The 11,190-nt window shown below is 32.0% G+C and overlaps 1 protein-coding gene across 2 annotated transcripts; it reads left to right on the forward strand.

Moving 5' to 3' along the window:
- The first annotated feature begins 3,936 nt into the window (after positions 1–3,936).
- On the forward strand, positions 3,937–9,190 carry LOC112743842 (uncharacterized). Of its 2 annotated transcripts, none has more exons than XM_072214725.1 (5): positions 3,937–4,545; positions 4,676–4,896; positions 6,402–7,881; positions 8,079–8,475; positions 8,587–9,190. In XM_072214725.1, exons 3-5 carry the CDS (start codon positions 6,404–6,406, stop codon positions 8,986–8,988), a joined length of 2,277 nt encoding a protein of 758 aa, XP_072070826.1. In that variant the 5' UTR covers positions 3,937–4,545; positions 4,676–4,896; positions 6,402–6,403; the 3' UTR covers positions 8,989–9,190. The 2 variants fall into 2 exon arrangements, with proteins under 2 accessions (XP_072070826.1, XP_072070827.1); XM_072214726.1 differs by having other exon boundaries at positions 8,112–8,475.
- Positions 9,191–11,190: the final 2,000 nt, after the last annotated feature.

Raw genomic sequence — 11,190 nt, forward strand, 5'->3', positions numbered from 1 at the left:
CCAAATCTACAAGGATCTGATTTTTTGTTGGATTTTTAAGAAAAGAAGAGTATCTGATATATTTATGTTTATAGATCTAATAGAATAGAGACGGCTGATCAATGATGAAATGCAACTATTACTTATCCAATATAATTAATAATAATTCTAATTACATTAAAATCATAATTGATATTATTTTTTTAAAAAAATATGTCATATTTTTAAATTTAAAAAATTTTATATAAAAGAAATGTCTAAAATAATAATAATTCTAATTATATTAAAATTATAGTTGATTTTTAAAGGAGTAATGATTGAAAGGGTTATTACTTAAATACTATTAGTATAATAATATGATGCATAGACATTGATACTAACTACCATACGTATAGATACATAAATTTTAAATTGGGTTGATTGTGTGAGTTTGTGTGTGTGAGATGTATGTTTTATTTGTGTGTTGGCATTTTTTTTTATATTTTGGGTGTTGTGATCGAGTCTGTACAACGATAAAAAAGAATATTATTGCTAGAATAATTGATGAATAATATTAGATGTAATAAATATGTAATTATATATATTATATGTATAAAATTATAAATGTTAAATTAACTATAATAATTTTGAGTTATAGTTTTTCTAATAATATTATCGTATTAAATGAATGAGTGAGATATAAATAGATCATTATGTAATGTGAAATTTGTAATTAATTTAATTATAAAAAAATGTATATCAATTCCAAATATAAAAGGGTAATGTACTTAAATAAATTAAATGAGAGAAACTTTTACCTGATTGCAATAAATGGAATTTTTTTATGTGAGTGTCCTGTTTTGTTTACTATATAAACGGTGGGTGGGAGCTAACAACGATTTCGGATTTATTCATAAACCGTGGGAGCCTTGGTCACCACGGATTATGAAGGAAAAGTTTACTTGGAAAAGTTTGAACATAAAATGTGGCTGTTCACCACGGATTATGAAGGAAAATTACTAAGCATAAACCGTGTTTGGTCACCACGGTTTATGAAGAAAAAGGTCTAAACATAAACCCCTCTTGACTACCACGGTTTATGCTTTCTTATTCCTATTCCGCATAATTTCTAATCACTTCGTTTTCTTTCTTATTCCATTCTCTTTTTTCAGCTATTTATCTACTTTTATTAATTTTTTTATCTCTTTAATTTACATATTTTTCTATTTATTAAATTAATTATGTATTACTTTTATTTTTTTCTATAAAATTACAAGAAAAAATGACTCATAATTAACCATGTCAAAAATTCTTCCATTTTTTATACTATTACAAATTGTTAAAAAAGTTACAACCACTTTTTTACAATTATCATAAAAATTGAGAAATTTTTGGGAACTATGCTCTGAAATTGAATACGATGATGCAGTATATGATTATCTAACCGAGAAGTGGCTTCAAAAATAAAAACAAGAATGCTGTGAAATCGCATCCTATGATACAATATTTGAGTATCAAAAAAGAGAAGCTGAGAGTGTTGAGAAAGAAAATTTGGATGAAGCAAATTAGGAGGAGATATATGCTATATGGAAAAATATAAAAAATTTAAAATTATTGTATAAAAGATTAATTTGAGGATCAAATAAGGAAAAGAAGAATAATGCAAAATTTAAAGGGAAGAAAAAACGTGGAAGAAAAGAATGCAGAATTAAAAACCGAAAAAAAATATATTATGAAATGGAAGATGTACATGAACTATTGCAGTCTAGTATTTTCTGTTTTTAAATTATAATTTTTTATATAAGTAATGTTTATTTTATTGGTTTGATTTAATCTCTAGTGGAAAATAAAGCATTATTTGAAGTTCTTGGATAATATAAGTTTGTTGAGACATTATTATTATACGGTCTTCATCATTTTCCTCTACCTCTTTTCTCCCCAAAATCGCCACTTACACGTTTCTCTTTCTATGTAATATGTTGCAACTTTGGATTAAGGTTTCCAACCATAGCAAATAACTTAAATGTCATGCAATATAGTTGATCCACTTTGTATTCTTTTTTGGTATTGTTCATCGATCTTCAAAACCTTCTCTCACAGTCCCACCATACCTTGAAATCCTTCCTCATGAATATGAAACAATCTCGTTGCAACTTACAAAAATGACAATTACGCTTATGTCATTTGGTTTTTCTTATATTACCAACATTGCTAGTGGTAAAAAGCTTTTGGTTAGCATCTTTGGATTAGTCATTAGCACGATTAAGATATTTATAACTAAATTTAATCAGTGTTTTAGTTGTTAGGTGTCACTTCAAAAAGAGGCGTACACCAAACAAGGAATACATATAACTCCCTTTTCTAAAGTATAAATTAAAATTTTCTATTTTTTAAAAAGTTCTACCAATATAGGTTTGACTTTTGGTTGGATTTTAAAAAAAAGAAGAGTATCTGATATATTTATGTTATAGATCTAACAGAATAGAGACTACTAATTAGTGATGAGATGTCACTGGTTTTTATCCAATATTACCTATAAAGCACTGACACTTCGCTGAATTGCCGTGTTTGCGTGTCGGACACATTTCGGATACGACACTTGTCCGACACGCGTGTCTGTTGTGTCCAATTGTGTCTTAATAAAAAATAAAAAAATTCTTCTCCGGACACACTTGGACACACCTAACTACCATCACGTGTCAACATATCCAGTTTTATTTTTAACATATATTCTTGAAATAAATTTAGATATAGTATATATTATTATTTATTAAAATAAAAAAATATTTTAAATACTTGATATAATTAAAATAAGACATTAAAAATCATTAAAAAATTAATTTATATTTTAATATCAATAAAATATTAAAATATCATTACGATTTATCTAAAAAATACTTTATATTTTATATGTATGTGTGTCCCCGTGTCTTATAAGATTTTAAAATGTGTGTGTCGGCGTATCCGGTGTCGTGTCGTGTCCCGTGTCGTGTCAGAGTCCGTGCATCATAGAATATTATTAATAATAATTTTAGTTACATTAAAATCATAGTTGATATTATTTTTTTAAAAAAAGTATAAGTCATATTTTTAAATTTAAAAAATTGCATATAATAGAAATGTGCTGTAAAATAATAATTCTAATTACATTAAAATCATAGTTGATTTTTAAAGGGGTAATGATCGAAAAGTTATTACTTAAATGCTATTAGTACAGTAATATGATGTATAGACATTAATACGAAACACAATATGTATATATATAAATATAAATTTTAAATTTTTATAAAATACGGAAAGACGACTATTAGAATAATAATAAGTAATTATGTTAAAGTAATAATAAGTAGTTGAGAGTTAGTAGTTGGTAGCTAAATATTTATGAGATTAGTTTGAAAGATCCTTATAAATAGCATGACTCTTTATCATGTAAACAACAACTTTAATATATATCTTTTATTTTTTTATCTTTATTTTCTTGTTATGGTATCAGAGCTCAAAAAGAGCTTTTGAGCTCTGTTGGTACCCATGGTGAAAACTTCAAACCCAAATAATCAGTCTCTATTGTCTTCTTCTCCTCTAATGGCAGAATCATCTTCTAACGTAGCACAAGATCCCACTAGTCCTTTCTATATTCATCCTAATGAAAATCCAACCTCTGTCCTTGTTACTCCTGTCCTTACTGGCAATAACTATCACTCTTGGTGTTGATCCTTTTCTATGGCCATCATCTCCAAAAACAAATATGGCTTTTTCACTGGTTCTATTCCTTCTCCTCTGTTTCCAACATGGTAGTGTTGCAATAATCTAGTGTTGTCTTGGCTATTTCATTCTCTCTCTCCCTTTATTACCTAAAGTGTTGTTTATTTTTCTACCGCCTCTTCTGATGGACTGACCTTAAAGAGCGTTTTTCCCAAAGTGATCTTCTTCGTATTGCAGCATTACAAGAAGAAATTTATGCTCTTAGACAAGAAAATTAGTCAGTAACAGAATTTTATACCTCTTTGAAGACATTGTGGAAAGAGCTTGATAACTCACGTCTTCTTCCCGTCTGTAATTGCCCAGTCAAAACACATCGCTCACAAGATTTTATCATTCAATTCCTTAAAGGTCTTGATGAGCGTTTTTCTATAGTTCGATCACAAGTTCTTCTTCTTGATCCTCTTCCGCCTGTCACCAGGGTCTTCGCTCTTGTCGTTCAACACAAACGTCAACTTCAAAATGCATCTGGAATTTTGGACGATCAACGAACCATTGCTGCTGCCGTAGAAACTCGTTGTCCTCCTCTTGGCCGTAGTCATAGGTATGCCCAAGGTAGTCAAAAACGCGTTTCAACTCGTGGAAACGCACAATTTCACGTTTCTGCATCCTCCTTCAGTCTCGGTTTTGCTTCTCATCCAGGACCAAGCTTCTTCATGTGGAATCGCCGCGCAAAAACGCAGAGCCGCTGGAATCGCGTTTCTGCCCCGATGTTGCGTTCAAGATTGAAGATGCTCTTTTCTTGATCCTGAGTGGAGCCCAGTCCAACCCAGTGGCCCAATCTGAATAGAAGACCATGGAAGATGGAGGAGCCCTAGCAGATTAGCAGTAAATTCCTTAATCTCTTTACCTTCCTCACTTTACAGTTTATCTCCATGGCCAAAATTTCAAAATTTCACCTTTCTCAAGTCTTTCAATCTCTGACTCTCTCTGACTCTATCTCTCTATCCCTCTGAAGTTTAAATTTCGCGCGACCAAAATCCCCAATTTGGTGTGTCACAGCCTGCTGCCGTTGTTGTGGAATTAGACTGGTGGTGGTTGAACTGTGTGAGCATCAATTTGCAATTGTTTTGCGAAACTTTCTGACTCTGCCTCTGTCTCTGGTTCTCTGGCTCTCGCTCTCTATTTCTAGAATCTGGATTGCTGCTGCTCTTCTCCTCCCCTTCACTGGTAGTTCAGGTATGTTAAAACTTTTTTAATTTTGATCCTCTTCAAAGTCAGTTCAATCTGTTGTTGTACTTGTTTATTATGGATTATATTGTAGGTTGAATTGCTATTGTGTATATTTATTGGTTTACTGATTATATTGCAGATTAATTATATTCTTCAATTTAGATTATGATTTTATACGAATTATAGTAAGTTTTGAGACCTGAAAAACCGTGATCTCAGACCTGAAAATAACTAGTATGTTACGAGTATATGTCAAATTTTGAGAGAGGATATTGCACCTCGACTCTTTTCCACAAATATGTCCTGTCAAACTTAATGTACAAAATATCAATGAATAAACTTACCTTAGCTCCATCCACCAGCTGGTTTTGGTTAATGGCTTCAGAAGTAGTATTATGGTGCGATACTTGAACTTGAGGTTCAGTGCAAATCAATAGGCTATTTTACTATCACCATCTTTTGATGTATTAAAACAATAATATAATGGAAAACATGGATTAATAATGGCGATCGAAACGTGAAAGAAAAAGTGATTTGCTTTTATCCATTCTTATATCATGGTTTTGCTTTTAGCTCTTTCTTATTAATTAATGTTTCATTTAAAAATTATAAATATTTGACACAGTTTAATCCTCCTAATTTCTAAGATAAAAATTAATGAAATTGTTTATATATAATGTTAACTCTGATTGACATCTGATTCACGACTAAATGTTTCTTGGTGGGTTGACTGCTCTGTGCTTTCCACCAATGTCCCTCCTAAACTTTTCACTTCATCTTGAGCAGTGTTGTTTAATAAATGATTTTTAACACCATCCTCAATTTTTTCATCCACTAAACTAGTAGTCTTTGGGGTCTCTATACCATTTAATTCAGACCCCTCCTGGTGTCCTTCCAATTCCAACACTTCTATGTTGTTCTCATGTTAATTCATGTTAATGAAAACAGGACTTTACCAATATTTTGATCAATGCATGTTGCAACTTGCAACAACTCATTTCTATTAACATATCCTCATTTTTAGTTATTACAATTGGATTATACACATCATTCTAGTTGAATAGATTCTACCATTTATTTTCTTGGCCAAGTTATTTTGTCAACTAGCAAAATGATCAAGTCAAAATGTGTAAATTAGTATCATCAATTTAATATATATTACTTTGGGAGATTCAACTATTTCGATTTCATCATCATGGCATTCAAAGCTTCCTGCATTATACAGTCAGATACTAATAATAAGTGTCTGCTTTTGTCTGTTCCAGTGTATCCAAATGAGGACATTGTATGAAACAGTGAAATATTCAGTTAGTGAAGACAATGAATCACCGTTTGTTTTAACAGTTTGTTCATTGCTATCATTTTTACTGCTTGATCCTTCATCTGAGCTCCCTGATTGAAACTTCTCTTTGTCACCTATATCCCAATAATTTTTGTTAAATTGTTGAATTTTTACTATGATATTGAATTGATTCATTGAATATTTACTGTTTTTATTTTTTTCTAAACAGGAATGGCATCGAATCAAGCTAATGCAAGTGAAAATCCGACTAACATTCCAGCTTCTCAGTCAGGAAGTACAGCTGGAATCGCTTGTAAAAAAAAAGTTGCTAAGAATGCTCTTGGAAGTAGAACTGATGTAGGATGGGAGCACGGGATATCTGTTGGAGAAGATGGAAAGAAGATACAATGTAAATACTGTCATAAAATTTTTTCAGGAGGAGTTTATAGATTGAAACACCACTTAGCAGGAACTCAAAAAGATGTTGGGGCTTGTACAACTGTTAATGATGAAGTTAAGAAGCAAATGTGGGATGTTGTGAGTGGGTTACAAGTAAATTTGATGAAGAAAACAAACATGGGTGGGGCAAGCCCAGGAGAAGCTACTAAAGAAGTTGACACTACCGGTGAAAAAAGAAAGGGAAAAGAATTAGATGGCAACATATTCAAGAAAACACGCATTAGTACTCAAACAACAATCAACAATATATTTAAGAAGAATTTGAGAGAGGAAGTATGTTTAGAGATTAGTGCTTTTTTCTACAACAATGGCATCCCCTTTAATGTTTCAAGGAGTGAGGAATACAGTAGAATGTTTGAGAAAGCTATAAGATACGGACAAGGATTCAAGCCACCATCCTACCATGAATTAAGGGTGCCTCTTTTGAAGAAACACGTGGAGCTTGTTCAACAATCACTAGAGGAACATAGAGAATATTGGAAGCAGGTTGGTTGCACAATAATGACTGATGGTTGGACAGATAAGAGAAGACGGGCCATCCTAAATTTTTTGGTTAATAGTCCTAAAGGGACTGTTTTTTTGAAATCCATTGATGCCTCTCACATTACTAAGACAGCTGATAAAATCTTTAAAATGATAGATGATGTAGTTGAAGAGGTTGGTGAAGAAAATGTCATCCAAGTTGTCACCGATAATGCGGCTAACTACAAAGCTGCAGGAGAAATGCTAATGAAAAAGAGAAAAAAGTTGTTTTGGACGCCTTGTGCAGCACATTGCATTGATTTAATGTTAGAAGACTTGGAAAAAAAAGTAACACTTCACAAGGACACAATTTATAAAGGTAGAAAGATTACTACTTACATATATGCTAGAACTGCTCTTATTGCACTACTACACATCCACACTAAGGGGAAAGATTTGGTGAGGCCGGGTATGACCCGTTTTGCAACTTCTTACCTTACTTTGGGATGTCTCAATGACAACAAAGGTTCCTTAATAAAAATGTTTCTTTCTGATCAATGGACTTCTAGTAATTTTGCAAAGACAAAAGATGGAAAGATAATTGCAAGTGTGGTGTTAGATAAGGTGTTTTGGAAGGAAGTCGTAATTTGCTTGAGGGCTGCCTACCCTCTTCTTCATGTGCTTCGTATGGTGGATTCAGAAGAAAAGCCGGCAATGGGATTTATTTATGAAGAAATGACAAGTGCAAAGAAGAAAATACGAGATGCATTTCAAGGAGTTGAGACAAGGTAAAATGTCTAATTATTTTATTTTTTAATTAATGCATAAGAGTTGTACATAATGTTGAATGATACGTGTAAAGTGTAATTGTAAAATGTAATAACGGCAGAGGTAGAAAAGCAAAAGCCAAAGAGAGTTAAAAAATTTAAATTCTGAAAATATTGTTTATTTTGTAATTAATTTATTAATTTTTTTTATGTTTTAGTTATATACCTATTTGGGATATTATTGATGCAAGATGGGGCAACCAACTTCATAGGCCATTGCATGCTGCAGGCTATTATTTGAATCCTCAGATTCATTATAGCTCTGGTTTTAAAATTGCTTATGAGCTTAAGAAGCAGTTTTATGCTTGTATGGAAAGGATGACAGGAAATCCAGATTTAATCACTAAGATGGATGTTCAACTTGAAGATTTTAAAACTCGAAAAGAGTTTTTTGGTAGTAAAGTAGCTCAAAATGCAATTTATACTAAAACTCCAGCTCAATGGTGGGATTCTTATGGAGATCAGCATCCAGAGCTCCAACAATTTGCAATTCGTGTCTTGAATTTGACATGTAGTTCATCTGGATGTGAACGTAATTGGAGCGCTTTTGAGATGGTTAGTAATTAAATATAAATTGCATTTTACTTTTATAAATTTGGTTGTTAATTCTTCAATTCTATCTTATTGTTTGATTAATGTCTAATATTTTTTATCTACTTTTGAAAGGTTCACACAAAAAGGAGAAACCGTTTGAAAGCTAAAACCATGAATGATGTTGTGTTTGTGATGACAAATTCAAGATTAGCAAAGAAAAAACAAACTAGAAGAAGTCTTGATTATGACTATAGTCTTGATGAGTTGGACTCTGATGAAGAGTGGATTGTTGCTGACGAAGATGGAGAAGAAGAAGATTTAGATGCTCTAATCTCAGATCCTGATTTAAATGATGGAGCAAGTGGTAATAGAGTTGTTGGTGCCTCTAAGGATCTTTTGGCAATTCCTTATCTTGATGATGATGAGTTTGAAGAACTTCTCCAAAGACCTCTTCCTCCTGCTCCTGATAATGATGAAGATGGTAATGCAGAAGTTTGTGAAACTCGTGAAGATTTTATAACTGATGAAGAATAGAATGATTATTAAAAAACTTGTTTAGATTTTAGTTAATTAGTTGTTCATTCTAGTAGTTTGGTTGGTTTATTTGCTACTTGAATTTATTTTAGTGTCGTATGAACTTGTGAGTTGTGAATTTATGTTTTGATTTGTGAATTTGTGTTGAATTGTGACTTTTAACTTGTTATGGTATATATATTAGTTATAATTCTATGGATAATTTAGTTTATTTGAGATTTATTTTATTCTCTATAAAATTAGTTGTTGCTATTAAATTTTTCTAAATTTTTATAATTTACGAGTCATATTTACGTTTCGTCTCACGATTCAACGAATTACGATTTTGAGTTAGCTTAACGAGTCAAGATAAAAACTACGAGTTCACTACCTTGGGTATGCCTCTTCAAACCCAGGACGCGGCAACAGCGGTTCCTCGAAGATTTGCTCTTACTGTGGTAGAGGGGGCACACCGTGGATGTTTGTTAGAGCAAACATGGCTACCCTCCTGGCCACCTGCGTCATCCAAGGAGACCACGATTCCTTGATCGTGCCTCTGCCTCTGTTAATGCCAGCGTTGTGCGGACACCGCCTCGTGACTCTTCCACGCCGCCAGTTTCTTCTCATGTCCTAGTTCATGAAGAAATGAATCTTTAGAGAAGACACACAGAGCAGGCTTTGGGCCTCACTCCAGCCCAACACAACATCCTTCTAGCATTTCTGAAAAAGGCTGAATCTCAATCTTCAGACAGCAAGGATAAAAGCTTCTCATCCTCCACCCAAATTGGATTTCTTCCTGACCCAACTTTGGGTACCCATTATTTGTGTTCATTTCACACTTATTCTATTTTAAATAATTTCACTGCACAAAATAAATTTACAGACACTTAGATCATTGATTCTGGTGCCACGGATCATATTGCTTCCAATTTATCTTGGTTCATATTTTTTTCTAAAATTAATTCAGTTACTGTTCATATGCCTAATGGTTCTAAAGTTACTTCTTTTTATAAAAGTGTTGTTAAATTTTTAACTTCATTAACTCTTCATGATGTTCTTTACCTACCTCACTTCAATTTTAATATTATTTCTATTTCAAAAATAACTTTAATGATCAATTGTCAACTTACTTTTTCACGCTCTTCTTGTTTCTTACAAGACAACAATTTGAAGATGATTGGTTTGGGTAGCATGAGAGAAGGGTTGTATGTCCTTGAAACCTCCATCACAACAAATAATTCATTTCCTACTCATACAATAAACACCACTCATTCAACACCCATTACACCTTTCAATTTATGGCATTTTTGTTTAGGACATCTTTCTGGACAAAGATTAAAATTTTTACATAGATAATTTCCCTTTACTTCTATGCCTCATGATGAGCCTTGTGATGTTTGTCATTTTTCCAAGCAAAAGAAACTTTTGTTCTCTCCAAGTTTTAATAAAGCTAATGTAATTTTTGAATTATTGTATTTTGATATATGGGACCGTTTCGACAAAATTCAATCCAAAATCATAAATATTTTTTAACTATTGTTGATGATTTCAGCCGTTTCACTTGGGTAGTTTTATTGCAATAAAAAAGTGAAGTGCAAAATCATATCAAGAATTTTATTGCATTGGTCGAAACGCAATTTAACTCCAAAGTATATACGTTTCGACAATGAAACAGAATTTCTCTTACATGATTTCTTTTCTTCAAAGGGCACAATTTATCAACATAGTTGTGTTCAAACACCCGAACAAAATGGGAGAGTAGAATGTAAGCACCAACATATTTTAAATGTGGCTCGTACTCTCATGTTTCAATCTAATTTACCTCTATCATTTTGGTCCTATGTTGTCAATCATGCAGTTTATCTAATTAACTGAGTCCCTTCTTCTATAAATAATTTTAAAACTCCTTTTGAAATTTTATTTAATAAATCTTCTAATTATAATGATACAAAAGTTTTTGGTTGCTTATGCTATGTATCAACTCTCATGGCTAATCATTCTAAATTTGATCCAATGGCAAAGAAAGCTATTTTTCTTGGTTTTGAAAATGGAATTAAAGGGTACATTGTTTACACTTTAGAAAATAAAAAGTTTGAAATGTCCATGATAAATCGCTATTTTACGGTCTATTTTATACTGAATTGAGTGGATTTTATCCCTTATTCTCACACTTATTCATAGAATTTGCATGTTTTACATTTTCCTTCCTAATTTTGTGCTATG

This window comes from Arachis hypogaea, chromosome 14 (genome assembly GCF_003086295.3).
Source record: "Arachis hypogaea cultivar Tifrunner chromosome 14, arahy.Tifrunner.gnm2.J5K5, whole genome shotgun sequence".
NCBI classification, from domain to species: domain Eukaryota; kingdom Viridiplantae; phylum Streptophyta; class Magnoliopsida; order Fabales; family Fabaceae; genus Arachis; species Arachis hypogaea.

Excerpts from the sequence above, each read along its gene's own strand:
- LOC112743842 (XM_072214725.1), top strand. The coding sequence starts at position 6,404 with ATGGCATCGAATCAAGCTAATGCAAGTGAAAATCCGACTAACATTCCA. Across the intron at positions 7,882-8,078 it reads TTTCAAGGAGTTGAGACAAG|TTATATACCTATTTGGGATA; the intron begins GTAAAATGTCTA and ends TTTATGTTTTAG. Across the intron at positions 8,476-8,586 it reads ATTGGAGCGCTTTTGAGATG|GTTCACACAAAAAGGAGAAA; the intron begins GTTAGTAATTAA and ends TACTTTTGAAAG.